This window comes from Diabrotica undecimpunctata, chromosome 4 (genome assembly GCF_040954645.1).
Source record: "Diabrotica undecimpunctata isolate CICGRU chromosome 4, icDiaUnde3, whole genome shotgun sequence".
NCBI lineage: Eukaryota > Metazoa > Arthropoda > Insecta > Coleoptera > Chrysomelidae > Diabrotica > Diabrotica undecimpunctata.
In genome coordinates this window covers 16,960,114-16,979,685 of record NC_092806.1, presented here as the reverse complement: position 1 = coordinate 16,979,685, position 19,572 = coordinate 16,960,114, and the positions used below count along the sequence as shown (strand labels likewise).

General features: G+C 33.6%; 1 protein-coding gene across 1 annotated transcript; it reads right to left on the bottom strand.

The window, feature by feature from the left end:
* Positions 1 to 355: 355 nt before the first annotated feature.
* Positions 356 to 18,571, bottom strand: LOC140439243 (myrosinase 1-like). Its single transcript, XM_072529036.1, has 9 exons — positions 18,495 to 18,571; positions 15,983 to 16,068; positions 13,750 to 13,950; positions 9,613 to 9,990; positions 5,499 to 5,593; positions 5,142 to 5,438; positions 4,784 to 4,921; positions 1,773 to 1,879; positions 356 to 516 (listed from the first exon to the last, which is right to left on the bottom strand). The coding sequence occupies exons 1-9, from the start codon at positions 18,536 to 18,538 to the stop codon at positions 384 to 386; spliced, it is 1,479 nt and encodes a 492-aa protein (XP_072385137.1). The 5' UTR covers positions 18,539 to 18,571; the 3' UTR covers positions 356 to 383.
* Between the last annotated feature and the right edge of the window lie 1,001 nt (positions 18,572 to 19,572).

The following is a 19,572-nucleotide window of genomic DNA, read 5'->3' as shown; positions in this document are numbered from 1 at the left end:
GGCCTGCCTGAAACTATTGCTATAATCCATTCGCTCAGCTTAAAAATATTTTGACAGGTTGATTCTCAGTCAGATACATTATGTAGATACAACATAAAAATTTCTACTAACTATTAATACTTAGTTCAAATAAACTGTTGTAGATATCTTTTTTCTCCTGGGATCCTGGGAGTAGATTATACTGTTAGCACTGCAAGACGTATCTGATATTTATTTATTTATTGGAGTTCCAACCCTGTACATTTAGGTGAAAATCAAACATAAAAATAGCGAATAGTGTTATTAAATAGTGTCATAAAATTATTTATTAAATTATTAGTGTTAAGAATAAAAAATATGAGTAAAACAATTTTGATTAGCAATATTTTTTATTAAACAAACTTTTAATCTTGACATGAGTTATCTTCTAGCAGACATCTCGTTTTAATCACATGCTCGTAATAATAAGACGACATTTTTCTTATTCTTTTTCTTTCAGGATCATTGAAATCGATATAGGCCAATCCAAATTTAGCTCTGAAAAGGAAAAACTCAGCAATTATGAAATGTTTGGTAGGTATGTGTAAATTAGATACAAAAATGTTGTGTTATTTAATAATTATGTAATTTGTGTTCAATATTTATCATAGCTTATTGTGATATTATTTAAAGAATAAAGAAGCGGGCTATCTGAGAAGAGAGCTAACAGTTATTAAAAATATCTGTTGTAAATATTAAAGTTGGTATACGTATTAAGAGCTCAGAGTTTATAAGTCTGGGACGTGTTCATTGGTCTTATTTACAGATATTTCAGACAGTAATCGAAAATCAAAATTATAGGCAGTAAATTCTTAGAAGTAATAGTGACGTTTCAGCGCTAATGTAGGTCTTTCAATGGCGTACGAACAATTTCATAAGAAGTTACGACAAGGCTACATACTTGTATTGAATAAATACCTATTTATAATATGTATCACGTTAGTGTAGGAATATGATTATTATTGACATTTGGGTTAATTACAATAAAGAATTTTAGGTTAGTAGGTAATACTTAAACCTCCTAAAACGGCGATCGTCGATGAAAGCTGGCAACTCAAGAATTCAGTTGGTTTGCTATCGAAGTAAAGAAGACATGACTCACATAACACATTTTAAATATTTTACATTTTTTAAGCAGGGCATTCACGTTCCGATAGTTAGTACGACAGAATACAGAATCTACAATGTGGACGAGTTCGGTATAACGACCGTTCATAAAAATCAGGAAAAGTTTATGCCAAAAGAGGACAAAAACAAGTGGTTGTTGCCACTTCAGCCGAACCGGTTTTAGGAGGTTTATGAGATAGATGATAGAGAAATCATTTCTCTCTCCTGTTGCCGACAAGAATGTAGCGTAGAATAATATTTAAATAATTTTAAACTGTTTGTCCTTGTTTTAGTGTAGTGTTATGTACAATTTATGTTTAATTTCATGTTTATTACATTCTGCGCTTGCTGGATAGCCCAAACTTGACGAAATGCCCCTGATGATGTTGTAGAAAGCGAAAGTACTTGGGCAAGATTTGATTATTAAAATTGTGCTCGATATTTGCCTTTAATTTTTTAAAGTTTATTTTTTTTATCTCAAATGTATTAAAGCTAAGAGAGACAAGAATAATTATGTAAAAAGCAGTAGGTATAGCTATTTTAAGAAGAAATTACTTTTTGTTAAGAAGTATAAAAGAGTGCTTAAACTTTCTTGTGGAATATTAATATGTTATTTATTTATTGTTTATTATAAGTTCAATATTTACGTGTAGCCTGATGTCCATTCAAAGTTGTCGATCAAACTCCAGTAACCATACCCTATAACATTAGCTCCATCTTTATCCATGGCATCTCTAATGTAGCTAAGATAATCCTGAAACAATTAAAACTCGTCAAATTACTAAAAGACAATAATTCAAAAGTGTAACATTCGAACTAGCAGTCCTTCCTACTCAATAGATTTTTGCATTTATCTAACAATTTTTAGACTTTTATCTCGCAATTATCTGGAAGTGTTTAACGCTTGTACTCAAATATAAACTACACTGAAATAAAAATGGTGTTGTAGTAGTTCTTTACTTTTACTTCTACAGCGACTGATATAGTATTTTTTATAGTTATTTTATTTTTCTTATGCGATTTATATATAATGATAGTCAAAAGTCCATTCCTCCCCTCGTATCTATAACGGTTATTGTTATAATAGTGAAATTTGGAGGGAGGTAATAAACAGACGTAGGCTTCTCAACCACTCATAACAGGTGACGGAATAGTGACAGATGACGTTACAGCGCCACTGTGACAGATAATTTTAAATGCGACCTTATGGCAAGTGATACCTTGTTTGAAAGGTATTAAAAATACCTATTCAGTCATAATTGTTTTGTTTGAGTTTAAGCTTATTTTGATGAATAAATTAAATAAATACTAAAATTGTAGCTTCTTATTTAACTAATAAATATTCAACAACCAGTTCTCATAGTAAGTGTTCAAAATGTGCTCCATCTACTTCCTGACAGTAAAGCATCCTATTTCTACACTCTTGCCGTACTCGCTTAAATGCGTCGGGTTAAATTGCCCTACATTCTTCAACAATTCGTTGTTTCAAAATTTCAATATTGTCGGGTGCTGTAGCGTAAACTTTAGATTTCAAGTACCCCACAGAAAAAAATCTAATGGTGTTAGGTCCGGTGACCGAGCTGGTCATTCTATCATACATCGTCGTCCAATCCATCTACCACGATATTCCTCATCTAGGTAACGTCTTACTGCACATTATTTCCAAGTTCCCGAATTCATCTGGATTATCCTCTAGAATTTCAAGTATTAACGGTTCAATTGCATTTTGTAACATCTCCAGATACACTTCACCGGTTAAGGTAGTATAGAGAAAAACAGGCCCAAATATGTGGTTTCCTAAAATACCTGCCCAAACATTTTTTTTTTGGAAAGTGAATATGTATTTCACAAAAGACGTGAGGATTTGTGTCACTCCAATGCCTCACATTGTGTGTGTTAACATTTCTATTGAGAGAAACAGTAATTTCTTCACTAGAACCAATTTCTGAACAGGTACCTTACGCAGCTCCTTAATCTTAATAAAATCAGGACCGGCTGCTTGAGATTTCATGGTCTGTAAGGCTCCGAGGATTTCCGCTTCTGTTACAGCATGGCTGATCAGTAGCGGTTCCTTCTGATCTGAAATAGGTTCATCATCTGTAGACGATCAGCAGCTCTGATGTTAGGGTGTACATCGTTGCCAGAGGCTTGTCATCTATGATTGCCCGAGACAGAGCGGATCTATCGGTATGGTATCGGGTTTGGGTCAAACGGTATCGTTGAGCCCTTTAATGTCGTCTATTTTCTATAGCCGGGCGTTAGAAGCTTTCGATTTATTCTGGTGTTGTTGTTTTGGCAGCTGTTTTCGCTTCCCAGCACTCGCAGTGAAAAACTCTGCGGTAATATACTCATTTAAAATAGACCTAACGCTCTCACGATGTCGCTCAGCATTCGTGTTTTGAGTATACCTATATAGCTGTTGTTCTACTTCCAACCATCCGTTCTTGTTGTTGAAATAATCGTTCATGTAAGAGGCAATCGTCTCAGTCTCCCAACGGAACAGGCTCATCAACTTCGGGGCTCTGCACATTAGCGGACAGTGGGGTGTCACCGTGCTGACCCGCGTTATTGAGCCCGGGGGACGAGAGGGTGTCCGATTCACCCTGGCTGGGTTTCTCACCGGCTAAGTTTCTCCTTCCGAAGAGGCATAGTTTGCGAAAGTCTGGGTGGTAGAAGGTCCAGCGACGGGACTCGGAGACCGATTCCTACGTCGCTCTTCCTCCTTGAAACTTTCGAGGAACTCCTTGTATTCTGTTTCTTAGTAGTATCAGGAAAAATGTCCATCAAATACTGAAGGATGAATCGGCCCTCGTACCGGAATTCCTCCTGCCCCAACCGGATGATATCCTCGTCGGTGAATGTTACCATCCTACCAGGATTCTCGTACTTCTTCTCGAGCTGCCAGTTGTACGCATAAGGATGAGCGCGACTCATGAGTTAACGCACTCCAGTCCAGAACTTGAATGCGCGCTCACAAATGCCGCAGATGTCGTCATCTCGTCTGGATCCTCGGCAGTGTAGCCTCCGTATGTGAGTATCCATACCGGCCTGCGTGGCGAAGTTAGTACCACAGACGCAGATGAACATCTCGTTCGATGGTTAGTAGAATAACTTACCCACCACTTAGATAATTTGGGATCTACGCTATTCTAATCGACGCTTTTCAACTCGAAAAACTGTTGAGTTAAATATTAATTTCTGTAATAGTATTAATTTTAGCTTAAAAGCTTTTTGGTTTAATATATATTAATTACCTTATTAGTTGCTTTTTTATCTCTTAACTTTACGTCTTTCTCTTCACTCATAATTTTTTCTGTTATTTTGGAACTTTCTTTTGGAAGAAGAAGAATTATAGAACACTTTTGACTAATTGTCAGCCGTGTAAATCGATCTTGGCTGATGTGTAGCTTTATAGATATTTAATTTAAAAAAAAAAAATTAGGGTATATTATTAAATCTTTAATACGATTGATTGAAAGATTTTAAATCGGATAATTATAGAGAACAAAGTCATACATCAGAAGGGTTAAGTTTTTGTTCTAAAAGTCTGTTCTTGATTCATACTACGCCTTATAGTAAATATAGTAAAAAATTCGAAATATATATTAAATTTGTTATTTTTAATCCATTTTTTTCTAAAGAACTATGTATGTATTACCTTGATATAGTTATATCTTATAGTGTCATTTAAAGTTCCAGTTCCATCAGCATAACCGTTTTCAGTTATAATCATTTCAGGGTTACCATACTCGTTTGCTATCCATCTAAGTAGCTTTTGTATTCCCCATGGACATACCTTAAACGTAAATAAAAAATGAAACATTATATTCTAAATAATAAAGGTAAAGCATAAATATTAGAACGCCAAAATAGAACGCCACAAGCACATTCATCTAGAACTACTAAATTCCAGAACAGAAGCAGAGAAGAAACGACTTAGAGAAAGCTACAGAGAAGCGAATAAACTTGTCAGGAAGGCAGCAAAGAAAGAAATGATGGATTTGCATATATTTTACCTTTAACCAGTCTAATGGCGAATCCTGCCAATCAGCCGGTTGATACATAACGACTCCTAAATCGGTATTATGACTAGGTTTTCCAATTGGTGGCTCAGGTTGACCTCTAACTATAGCGGTAGTATAACTGTTGACGCAAAAAAAGTCGTTGGTGCCTTTAATATAAGCAATTTCTTCGGAGGTTAGTTCTGTAAGACGTGACTGATTATAACCCTCTAACTGGCTCCTCATAGCAACACGAGTCTTCATTATTTCTGGGTAATCTCCCTTGTACAACGGATGAGCCAACCATCCCCACTAAAACAAAGATTAACACTTTGTAATAAAAATATTGTTTTTATAACGGTATATACTTACTATGAATTGCATCGATCGTTCTGAAGCTTCCAAATCTTCAGGCTTATCACTTTCAGGTTCAAACCAGTTTGAATTTAATACCATTCCTACTTTTCCTAAAAATTGTACAAAAAGATTAGTGTATAATTAAAAATAATAATGTGATCCGGTTGATAAATTGGAGTTTATGGATTTCTACATGCAAAATATCGTACACTTTATTCTCCACAGCCTTTAGTCGATGTATAAGTACTTATATCCTTATAACTCGCACTTGGCTCACACCTGACTCACTAATTAATGTTGGCTTTCACAATTTACTCTTCTTCAATTGCCTTTTATCTTTCTTATTAGCCTTCCATTGCCAACTCTTGGCCATGTTTCATTGCCAATTTTTTTATCCCGAATGGTTGTTAAGGCAAGGTTCCTCCAAACAATTTTCGAAAAATCGATTTTTTTTTTCAAAAATTGCTAGAAAATACTCTTAGAAATAGTATAGAACACTTTATTCTCCACAGCCAGGTACCACAGGCACAGCCTTTAGTCGATGTATAAGTACTCATATACTTACTTATAACTCGCACTTGGCTCACACCTGACTCGCATTAATGTTGGCTTTTACAATTTACTCTTTTTCAATTGCCTTTTATCTTTCTTATTAGCCTTCCATTGCCAACTCTTGTTTTTTTTTATCCCGAATGGTTGTTAGGACCAGGTTCCTCTAAACAATTTTCGAAAAATTGAATTTTTTTTTAAAAATTGCTAAAAACTACTCTTAGAAATAGTATAGAATTAGTCCCGAAGGTCCGTACGACCTTGAAGTAGGTTGAGGAGAGGGGTAGAGGGTTAGAGGGGAACGTGGAGCACGTTAAGCGGTTAATCCGGCCACTCAGGCGGCCCGGATGACGGAAGCTGTTTACTTTAATGGGCTTTTCTCGAAACTATGTTTTTTCAACTAAGTGTCACACGTATTTCGAAACTACATGTTTTACTTATCAAGATAAACCAAACGGCATTCATTTTACTCTTGAGATGTCTTTCTATGATCGGTACTACAACTAAAAACATTCATTGTTATTTAAAAAAGTTCGAAAAATTGAAAAGTCCGCCATTTTATTTTTGTTTTCAGTAAAAATGTTTCATTGTGGTACCGATCATAGCCAATTCGATTTAGTATATGAAATCTTTTTGCTTTTGGATGATTCGTTTCCAAGAAATGATGACACTCTCCAACAAACTGGACGAGTTTGGGCAGTCATTTTCAGAAACACCATTGAAAAATCTTTTTCAAGTAGTTTACCTACTTTCACTTACAAAAAGCTTTATTTTTAAATACCTTTTATGATATAAATAACATTTATTTAAAAAAACACGTTTTTTGGAGCCTGGCCAATTTTCTTCAGCTACTCGTGGAAACAACTATTAATACTCACTAACATCCAAGGCCAGCGCAGTGTTTAAATGCTAAAAACCCAACTTAAACCAACCTTATTCAAAACGCATCAAAGTCGTCAACCTCACAATTGGAAACGAATGTCCAATCACCAGCTCCCGAAGAAAGATTGGAGGAACTAGAAATGGAATTATTTTTTTTCTTTTTATATAAACATGTCTGTTTTTCAATGGGCCTTCAGTAAATTGTCGTTCCATCGTTTTCATGGTCTTCCTACTGATCGTCTTCCTATTGGGGAACCGTCTCTTGCCGTCTTTACAACTCTATTTGTTGTCATTCAGCTTATATGATCGTTCCATTCTACTCTTCTATTTCTTAACTAGTTCTTGATGTTCATCCTTGCATCTACGTCGTATATCTGTACTTCTAGATCTGTCCCATAGTGTTCTACCAATAATTTTTCTAAGTGTTTTCATCTCTGCTGTTTCTAACATCCTTTTTGTCCAAAGGTGTTGTTTCTGCCGCGTATGTCATTATTGGTCTGATGACTGTTTTATAAATTCTGCCTTTCGTTTCTTTCTCGATATTTTTATTTCTCCATATTGTTTCATTTAGGTAGCCTGTGGCTCTGTTTGCTCTATTCACTTGATTTCCCACTTCAGTTTTGAGCTTTCCATAGCTATGTTATGTGATGCCTAGATATTTATACTCCATCACTTGTTCTATTATCTGACCTTCCAGCTCCAATTTACATCTTAGTAAATTTGCTGTTCTAACCATGCATTTTGTATTTTTTGGGGAAATTAACATGTTAAATTTTCTGGTGGTTATATTAAATTGGTGCAGCATACGTTGTAAATCATCTTCACTTTGAGAGAGTTCTATTGCGTCGTTTGCATAGCAGATTATTTTAAGTTGTTTTTTCCCATTTGGCATACTTTTTACTTCTTCCTTTTTTTAATTATTTTATTCATAATCAGGTCGAAGACTAGAGGACTCAGGGAATTTCCCTGTCTTATACCATTGCCAACTTCAATAGGGTCGGTTAGTTCTTCTTCTACTTTTACTTTTATTGTGTTGTTTTGGTAGATATTTTCGATCGTTTTGATTATTCCTAGAGGTATCTCTCTTACGTATAGTAAGTGGATAACGTCTTTTAATTTGACCCGGTCAAATGCCTTCGTAAGGTCCACGAAACATAGGTATGCCGGTTTGTTGTATTCTAATGATTTCTTTTGCACGTACCTCATTATAAATATAGCGTCGGTGCATGATCTTCCCGACCTAAAACCGTGTTGTTCTTCTGCTAGTGTTATAATTTCATTCAGTTTATTTGTTATCACTTTGGTTGTTAATTTTAGTGTTGTGTTTAGTAAATTAATTCCTCTGTAATTTTCCGGCTTCAATTTTTCTCCCTCTTTGAAGAGAGGTATTAGGATGCTTGGATGTTACATGGAATTATCAAAGATAAAATAGGATATTGTAGGCGAAGTAATGCAAATAGAAGAAAATTAAACCACACCTTAATCAGACAGCTGGGCGAGGGTTTTAAAAGTCTTTCCAAACATTTCTAATTTGTCCCATAAAAAGTTGGAAATATATTTTTTTATTTGTTTGTATGACTGTTCATATTTTAAGGTCATGTTATGGTTTGATTACAACTTAAATTATTTTTTACTGTATTTTAAGGTATATTGTTGTTTTTATCGAGGTTATTTTAAAAAAAAATCAATAAATCATTGAATTTATTTACGAAGTTTTAAAATAATTAAATTATTGTTTTAATCTTTTTTAAGTGCTAGTGATTTTATCCCCTAAAAGACCTAATATATTCGTTTTCTCGTAGTTTAAATAGTTAATAGTAGTTTTGTTGTCATTACTGGAAAATTCAGTAATACTGGATATCTTCAACACATGTTTACTAGCCATTTTATGCACAGATCTAAAAAATAAATTTAAAAACTATTACAACATTCAAAAAATATTTTTTTAAAAACTCATTATAGAAATTTGATGGAAAGGTTTCCACAGAATGTTATAATACAACTTAAACTACGAGAAAACCAATATCTTTAGTATTTAACAGGATAAAATCACTGGCAACGAAAAAAGAATAAAACATTAATTTAAATATTTTTCAACTTTGTAAATAAATTCAGTGATTTATTGTTTTATTTTGAAATAACCCTGATAAATACAACAACAAAATATCTTGAAATACAACTAAGAAGTAATTAATGTTTTAATCATAACATAATCTTAAAATATGAACAATATAAAATATGAATATGGAATATCTTTAAAACTTTGATATTCTTACCTTACAAATTTACAAACAACAAATAATACCAATCGCACAGAATGAATGCTCATAACCAAAAGTCCTTATTTATTGTTCAAACAATTAAAAAAACCAATATTGCCAACTTCTAATGGAACAAATACATACAAACTAGAAATATTTGGAAAGGTTTTTAAAATCCCCGCTCATTGTGACGTCAGAGTTAGGTAGTCTATAAAATCCGTGGTAAAATCGTACTATGTGGAGATTTTAACACCAAAATAGGAATTAATGCAGACCCATCAAAAATAGAAAAACACAGTGGAATACAACAAGCCCTTAGTTCTAGTATTTATTGATTTTCATTAAGAGTCGAATTAAGCAATATACTACTGGCGCTTAAGGAATGCAGGTAATATACATCGTCATATAAAAATAGAACGTAATTATTCTTTACTTACCCCCTTGAGTTGGTCTAAAATCCTTATCATAAATATGCCAAGCATTAGCATGTGCCAATAACATATTCTTAATGCAAATATAATCCTCCACTCCGTCCTCATAAGGCAATGATATAAAACCTACTGTACAAGCAACATAAGGTTCATTTATGGTCATCCAGTGTTTCACGTCGTTTCCGAATAATTCAAAACACACTCTAGCATACTCGGCGAACCAGTCAGCGAATTGAGGCATTTTTATCCCTCCCAAATCTTGTAGTGCTTGAGGTAGATCGTTATGGTAAATTGTGATCATTGGTTCTATGTTGTTGTTTTTTAATTCTGCTATGAGGTTTTTGTAGTATTGTACTCCTGCTTGATTAAGACTGTTGCGAAAACCTGAAACAATAAAGAAGTGTATATTATATAAAAAAAGATCAATCAAAGAACTAAAGGAATCATCATCATATAACGGGGGTCCTACGGCGATTGCCGCTTCCCGCATTTCAGCCTCCATCTTTTCCTATCTCTCCAATCTCCCTCTTCTAAGCCTCTAGATTGCATTGTTTTTGTAATTTCTCTTCTCCAGGAATTTGGTGGTCTTCCCCTTTTCCTTCTTTCTGGCGGAACATACATTAAGGCTTTCTTTGGCCACCGCTCCTCCTCCATTCTCATCACGTGACCATACCATTGTAATTGCCTTCCTTGTATTCTATCTGAAAGAGTATCTCTAATTCCTGTACGGTTTCGTATTTCCTCATTCCTGATTCTTTCCATTCTCGATACTCGGCATGACCTTCTAAGATAATCCATTTCCACAACGTCTACTTTATCTCGTTCATTCTTTGTCATCGTCCAATATTCGGCACCATATGTGGTAATTGGTTCTACAATTGCTCTGTATACGCGAAGTTTGGTATGCATCTTTATTTTATTAGACCACAGTAATGAATTCAGTATTCGGATGCATTTTTTCCCTTGAGTTATTCGGTTTTGTACATCTATCTTAACTCTGCCATCTGCTGATATGATGCTTCCTAGATATTTATACTGGTTGCAGCCTTTTATGACTGCGTTTTCAAGCCTCAGATCTGTGGTATTTCCTCCAATTTTTAAATATTCTGTTTTGCTTATGTTTACAGTAAGCCCCCATTTGGCATATTCCTCAAATAATTTTCGATTCATATAATTTATATCTTCCTCATCGGTTGCAACCACCACCTGATCATCTGCAAACAACAATGTATACAGAGTTTCTTGTCCCACTTCGATGCCCATAAATCTACATTTATTTCTCCAATTCCTCAATGCTTCTTGGACGTATATTTTAAAGAGTGTCGGTAAACAGCATCCTTGCTTTAGGCCTTTTGTGACTTTAAATTCATTTGAGGTTCTGGTTCCAATTTTTACACAACTAACTGCATTTTCGTACAATTTATATATCGCTCGGATATACGTCGAATCCAATCCGGACCTTTTGAGGACCTCAAACATTTTCTTTAACGGGACACTATCATATGCTTTCTCAAGGTCTATAAATACCAAATGGGTCTCTCTACTTCTTTCGACACGCTTTTCAATTATTTGTCGTAGGATAAATATATTATCAAGGCAGGATCTCCCGGTACGAAAGCCGCTTTGTTCTTCAATATCTTGTATCTCTCTTTCAACTCTCTTCTTTAATATTCTGCCGTACAACCGGCCCACAGAGCTCGTTACACTAATACCTCTATAATTGGAACAGTCTCTTTTATTCCCTCTCTTATATATGGAGCTTATATAAGATTTATTCCAATCTTTAGGAATTTCCTGGTCTCCACAATACATTTAGAACTAAAGGAATACTACATTAATTTCCATTGCTTTTTTATTAAGCAAGTGATGTTAGTTGTTCTTTAGGAAGATGTTGATGATGATTGATGTTGGTTCTCCATTGGAAATTGACGATGAGGTAAGTGATGTTTATCGAGCTAATTGTTTCAAGCTTCCATACCACACAGTAGGAAACTATATAGATAACTTTTTACTACTCTTTTTCTTCTTTCAGTGATCTCTACTACTGAAGGTTGGCGATTCCTCTCAGTTTTCCGCTGCTCTTAATAAGGTAAAATGTTTAATTCGATCTACTGTCTGATGTCGTTGAGTCAAGACATCTTTGTTCATCCTATACCACTCTTTAAACCTTTCCCATGATGAATGTGCTACATAATATTTTTGATGTCTCATATTATGGCTTAGGTGACTAGTTTTTCTAGCCTGCTTGCCTCAACATCTCAGTAATTTAATAGAAAACATTTTCTTTCCACCGCAACGACACCCCCCCATTTAAGATTCAAGCTGACCAATTCTTGGGGCAATGGCAGCAGATTTTGTTGAAAAACTTCTTTATAATACATGGCACAAAATAAAGAAGATAACTTCACCAAAGCTTGCAGGTAAGGTTTCGGAATGTTATTCCTGCAATATATAACTGGAATGGCTAAAATATGTTGAAGTGGAAATTTTAGATTTATGATGTAGATTCCAACAAATAAAAAATGATTGTAAAGTCTCTTTTCAAAAGCGTTGTCAGTATTAAAAAACACTTTTCCCTTGGAGATCGGTTTATATCAGATCCGTATGTTTGTCCTTCCACCGGACAAGTTTCTTCTACCATATGCCACAAGCTTAATATAAAACCAATGGACAATCCCTCTACGTAGAAAAAATAGTTGTTTCCGTTATCCAACAGAAACCCGGTTAAGATATCTGTCTTGTTGGCTGTATTGAACTTTTGTACGTATCTACTGCGTTATAAATTCTTTTAGAGAAAGATTTCTCGTTCAGTATGAAAAATATCCTCTTGAAATATATAATATACTGAAATATATAATATACTGAACGAGGAATCTTTCGATAAAAGAATTTATAACGCAATGGTTTCCTAACTGGTGGAGTATGGCGTTTTGATCGCATAATATTCAAAGGTTATGACTTATGTGCGGCTGAAAATTTAAATGACTACGAAGGCAGGGTAACTTAAGAAGATATTGAAAATGAAAAGACCACAAGGATCCACTTAGATCTACAACGGGAACTAAAGTAGAGTACGAAATAATCTAGACTGAACTACCTAGTCCTAAAGAGAGTTTAGCTACGACTACTACATCCACTAGGCCTACTTAAAAAACTCGTGAAGCAAGTCCAAAACTTAACTCTTCAATTGATTCAATTTCCCCGACACCGAAGCCTCATCCAAAATCCAAGAAGGGAACAGCACAAAAGGCAATGGTTTTGACGAGAAGTTCCTATAAAAATGAATAAGAATTGGCTAAACAGCTACAGTTAGCGCAGGAACAGATAAAACAAATAAAAATGAAATTGGAAAAGGTTAAACCGAAATCGTCCAAGAAACACTGAAGCTGTCAACAAAACTTAGCAAAAAAGAAATGTGAAAATCCTACTGAGTCTGTTCTTCTAAACGCCTCGTTAAGCTCAAATCAACCTGACGTTATTATAGAGAAGTGTGTTGATTAGTGGTTCTGTTCATATATTGACCTATGACGTATATTATTTAAATTAAAATTTGAAATACGTTAAGTGGTACAATATTGGCAACTTTCCCCTGATATAGAGATATTCCTGTTAATTAGTAATACAAAAATAGGAAAAGAATCCATGTATAAGTCAGCAGCAGGACCAAATAGTTTAGATGAAAAACTATTGAAAATGGACAAAGGATAATAACATTCGCATTAGATAATATCCTAGTACTAAAAACTCGCAGTTGCGGAGAAAGGGGACCCACAAAGGAACATGGATGTTTTCCGATGATAAAACAAGGAATCAGGTAGACCATATCTATTTAACAAAAAAATCATGAGTTTATTATAAAAGTCAGGAGCGCCAGGAGCGAAATTTACTGTCGCATTTTTTATTCAATAATTTGTGCTATGCTTTCTTCTTCAAGCTGCATTTCCCCGATCAATTCTTTGTTATAATCCAAATTCAGAGATTTTAAAAAATAATAAGTTTACGTCTGAAATTTTTTGTCATCATAACTATATATAATTGGAGCTTTAAGCATTGAAAAATGTAAAAATCTACAGTCAAAACAAGAATAAAGCAGAGGTAAACATCCCAAATTAAACGTATTGTTAATATATAAATAAATCTTACCATTTGGCATTATTCTTGGCCAGGCTATGGAAAATCTATAAAATTGAGCTCCATGATCTTTTAAAAGTTGAACGTCATCCTTGTATCTATGGTAAGAGTCGGAAGATACATCTGCATTTGTCCCATCTTTTATAAAGTTTGGATTTTTGTGAGTGACGTTGTCCCAGATGTTTTGTCCTTTTCCGTCTGCATCCCAACCACCTTTAAAAATAATAAAATACTTTAATACATTTCGAGAGCAAGTAGCTTAAATCAATTGTAAATGATAGAAAATACAACTTGAATTCAGGGTTAAACGTGGAAAAAAGAAATAATATACAAAATAAATCAAATTATATACTTGTGAATGTGAAATATATCTCTTAATAAATATAAAACTAGATTAGAATATGGGACCTTCCAAGTCATCCCCCAATAAAAACTTCTTGAAACGCAAAAACACTCGTCTGGTACGGCAAGTACCCAGAATGTAAAAACAATATACGACGTTGGCAAAACCAGTTCTGTGGCTAAGGTATAAGGTGCCCGCTAGCAAAATTAGCGTAGGAGCCCATCATTTTTTTTTCAATTTAATTGTATTTATTTAATTTCTTGGAAATCGTTTTATGTTAATTAAATGCAACACTGTCTTCCAACTAATCTTCTGCCCTGCACTTTACTTTCTAATATGATTTGGAATAATTCATATCAAACACATCTCAACACATGACCCAAGTATTGTATTTTCCTCTCTTTGATTATGCTGAGTAATTTTTTTTGTTTACTCATGCGCTAAAGTATGTCACCATTAGTAATTTTTTGTACTCATGGAATTCTCTGAATTACTAAACACAAAAAATACTAAATTGAAAAAGCTCTTGATAAACTAAATTTTATGTAAAATATTTATTTTACTACAAATCATTGATTTATGCAGCTGCTAACACAAAACCTTCAGACAACTTCAAAGAAATTTAAAAAAGATAAACAAAGCCTTTCGAATAAGCGCAAAGTTGTTTGTTTTTTGAACCATAATATACTTACCAATAAATTCTACTACTACATGGTAGGCATTCTATGGGTTGTATATTTTTGTATATTTTACGTGTGTGGAATGCAAAAATAACTAACACAGATTAGCGTATTATGACTGGAATTGCAACTACATTTTAATATATTAATTTTTATATTTTACTATTTTGTATAACAATAGCAGAAAAAAGCTCATTTTGGCGCCGCCCAAACAGGGGCGTCAGCTTGCAGTGCATCCCTTGCAGGCCCGTTATCGCCGGCCCTGGACAAAACTTATAATGCCTTTAAGAAAATAAGCGAAATGCGCTGGATAAATTCTGAATAGTGCACAGTCGGATACAACATCCACTGTTGAACATAGGCCTTTCGCATGCTTTTTCACTTAGTCCGATTTTGCGCCATCTGAATCCAATTAGTTGTCACTCTTTTTATGTCATCGCTTCATTTTAAACCTCTCAATAAATACTTTTAACAACATTGTGAGCGTGTTTTATAGAAACCTTTTCTTTTTGCGTTATTTGATGATAAGTCTTGATTGCAGGTTAATTCAAATAAACCCTCACCTTTATCAGGTTTTAGCTCGGGTTGTATAACTGCGATAAAAATTCAAAAAATCATTTAATTTGTTATTTTGAAAGGTTTCTTTTTTATTGTTATGGCTTTTTGGTTAAAATGTACTATTTTCAAGTTGTTTTTGAAAAATTACCCAAAAACATTCATTTTTTACGTAGCAAATGAACAATATCAAACGTGAATAATTAGGAAAATATTAACTTACCAAGAAAAGTCTGTATAACTTTTTTTGCTGTAAATTGAATTTTCTATCGACTTTTTTAAAGGTTAAATTTAAGTTTTTTAAAGATATTTCCACTTCCGAGAAGCGGTGGCACTGACCTCTGGGCTAAAAGCACACATCGGCAGTATATATAACTTTTTTTCGTTGAAATGATTTCTATGCGTATTTCCAATTTCATGTCGATCGAAGTGGTTCTTTAAAATTTTAAGCAAAAACCGGAATTAATAGAGTAAAAGGACATTTTAAAAATAGAGATAAAATTAATTTAGTTGATATACTAACGAATTTTCATCAATTGTTGCATAACTGTTGTAAAATAATTTCACAACCAGTAATATGACAAATTATAGTGTAAGGCTAGTCTATAGGTTCAGGAGTTTAAGATCCAGCCCTATATAGAGATGTGTTTAATAGGATATTTGTTACCTTCTATTTGATACGAAGATGTGGCTGCTCCAAATAAGAAACTCGTAGGAAAACGTTTGTTATTGATTACAATGTCACTAGTATAGCTAAAAAATAAAATACTAAGTTAAGATAATATGATATCGTCACGGATAACTTTGTGTGCTTGTCTAAATCTCGGAAATAACATGATTTACTATTTTTATTGGAAATTAACCACAATTTCATCCGTTTATTTTGATATTTCCATTTCGACCTCGGAAATAGTCTTCATAAATTACAAATTATTCTGTTTTGTTACTTGCTAATAAACATAGTCTTCTAATAATTTAATTTTGTGTGCCTCATTTATATTGACAATTGGACAGATATTATATATTTTAAAGTAACTGGAGAATAATACTGTCAATATTTTTGGGGTGCGTTCCTGGAATGACTTTATTGGAACATAGTTAATTCGACTACATGAGATTAACTTTATCTTGTTGGACACATTTCTAATGAACATAAACAATAAAAAAAAGTTGATACCATTTACTGTCAAAAATTAATAAATAACTCATTACTTTATTGGATATTTAATCTCAAAGAAGGGTACTGGATATGAGACTCACTTGTACATATATCTAAATTACAAATCTAACCACATCAATATTAATATATAATTCTGGCTTTATAGGCCACTTATTTTCAGATGCTATACGTTTAAATAGAACTTGAGAGGCCAAAGAAACACCACATAAAAAATTGTTGACTGGTTGCCGTGAGACCAGGGTGTATTCATGCTGGTCTAGGATAAATATGTGAAACTCTATTGGTCTCGTATAGCACTCAACGTGTTAAAATGTAAGTATACTATACGTCCAAAATGTCAATACGAACAAGCCGGATAAAGTTAAATTATTAGAAGAATTCTTTGTATTACCAAGTAACATTCCCAACAAAAATAGTAAATGATATTAAAATTCGACAAGAAAATAGCTTTAGTACTCGCACATATTAGTTATGTGCTTTGTTTATAGTACAAGAGCCCATTACAGGATCAGTACATTCATAACGTAGTTCATCAAACTCACATTTATATATATATATATATATATATATATATATATATATATATATATATATATATACACCGAGCCGCAAGCCTTTATCTCTTGCCGTACTGCTCCACCATAGGCCGATCAGACACCAGCGTATTCTAGTCTAAGCCGCAGATTCATCTAGAATTTTAAACTGCTGCGTTAACCTTTTTTATTTTTCTGTACACTGAGCTGGGGCTCGAACCCACATCCACTGAACCATTCGACAGTGAAGCGAATGAGAATCGGCGCCTAGCCCGCTTGTCTATCTGACCGACAAACTAACATTTTTACATACATTTAAAATTAGGAAAATACATTCATAATAGGTTGCAAGTCAAACAGTGTCCGCAATATTTTTAATTCAATTAATACTAATTAGTTTTTGACAAATATGTTATTTCTCAAATAATTAATAAACTATATCAAATTTAAAACTCACACTGATACTTCAAACCAGTAGCGTTGTGCGGTAGCTATCTTTAATTTAATCTTTGATACCTCGTGTTTTTACTGGCAACCCTAATTTTCGACCGTTTTTTCTCAGGCAAACTTGGTATCATCCTATTAAAAAAACAGCTTTAATTTTATTTAAAAAATAAATGAACGAAATAAAATTTTTGTCAAAAATGAATGACTACTAATTGAGTTAAAAATATTTCCGGCCACTTTATGACTGGGAACCTATTATCAACGTGTTCTCCTAATTTTAAATGTATGTAAAACTGTGAGTTTGATTAAATACGTTATGAACTTAGTGATAGGGTCTTAGAGAATTTGCTATTAATAAAAATATCACTTAAATAGAAAAATAAGTTAGAACTTCTGTATTTATGTATTTTGATTTCAATGTTGCAGAAAAATATCTATTAGATACTTATTAGAGTTGGTAAAAATAAAGAAGAAGTACGACAACAAAGCTTAAAAGCAAGTAAAGCGGCGGGATCTCTTAATGACGCAATCTGGAAGAATAAACACCTAAGACAAGACACAAAAACAGGAATCTATAAAGCAGCAATTATACCTATATTAACATATAGGGTGAAGACAGGACCTGACACATCTAATACTCCGACGAATATCAGGGAAAAGTCTGTTGGATAGGAAGAGAAGCGATAACATAAGAAGAGCATGCAATATAGAAGACATAAATGGATGGGTGAAAAAACAGAAACAGGAGTGGAACGAACACATTAGTAGAATGGCAGAAGATAGGATAGTACGAATATCACGAGTTAAGTCACCAAATGGACGAAGAAGTATTGACAGACCAAGAAAAAGATGGTGCGACAATTTAAACAATTTAGGAGGCTAATATTGAAGACGAAACAGGCTTTAAAGCCTACATACAAGAAGCAAAAAGAAGAAGAAATTAAAATAAAAAAATCTGGCTAAACTAAGGAATATTTTAATTATTCCATATATTGACATATCTATACTGGAGCACTTACCTAGTGCTGATAATACATAAAATAAAGCACAGTACAAATTTCATCTTTAAATTACAATGAAATTAATCTGTACTCAGAGGTTAATTTATAAGCAAAGTTTTCGCATATTTGCATTATTTACTGAAAGATAGCCAATTTGATATAAATAATCTGAAAGTACTTACAAGTGTGCCTTTGAGTGTTATTTGTATTCATATATAAGTATACCAATCTTAAAATTATTGATATCAATTTTTTATATTTTTGTACCACAAAATTGTACTTTGTTGACATTGATTTTTATAAATTTATTATTACTAATTACAGATAATTAACTTAGGTACAATGTTGTGGAAACCATTGTTTTCACTTTCTAAATTTGTATTAATTAGCCCAAGTTGATTAGTTAACATCAGAAATTATGAGCTCTACTACTGTCATGGTTTAAATATATTCGTAAGTTTTTAGTTAGAAACTATAAGTAAATGCCTTCAGTGTACACCATCGCAGATGCAGCAGCAGAAAAATGTGACTATCCACTATAGAAAAGCCTTGGCACAATGTCCCAATTGTGTTCCAAAAAGCAGAATTGCTTATAAAGAGGAAGAAGGAGAAGAAGAAGAGTTGGTAAGACCATGTCTAAGATCGACAGAGGGGAGCATCTTTTTGACAGTCGTCCATGACCAGTTTACGTAGACTATCGCCTAATCGACAAAGACCATACCGTTGATGGAATCATGCCGTTGGAGGCTCCATGTTACAAAAAAAACATACAATTTTGTCCAAAAAGAAAGGAGTGTAACTATATGCATCGCCACGTCTCATCAGCGCTCCGTATACACGCTTCGTTACCGCAAGTTCATCTTTCATCGATGCGCTCTAAAGGAGATGGATTGTATTGCCGTCGCCGTAGGATTGGTGTTTGATTTCTAATATCTTGAATATAATTTTGTTTTGTTATTAATTTGTTCAAAATATATTTTTATTTTAATTAAACCGCAGTTTCACTGAGTCTGCTACCCGTCACAACAAAAAGACCAACGTTGGAACGTTGAAACGCCACAATGCAACATTAAAGACTTAACAAAGGTAGACAATC

Coding starts and splice junctions, on each gene's coding strand:
- LOC140439243 (XM_072529036.1), bottom strand. CDS start 18,538: ATGAAATTTGTACTGTGCTTTATTTTATGTATTATCAGCACTAG. Junction 9,991..13,749: donor GCCAAGAATAATGCCAAATG/GTAAGATTTATT, acceptor TTATTGTTTCAG/GTTTTCGCAACAGTCTTAAT. Junction 5,594..9,612: donor TTTTAGACCAACTCAAGGGG/GTAAGTAAAGAA, acceptor TACAATTTTTAG/GAAAAGTAGGAATGGTATTA.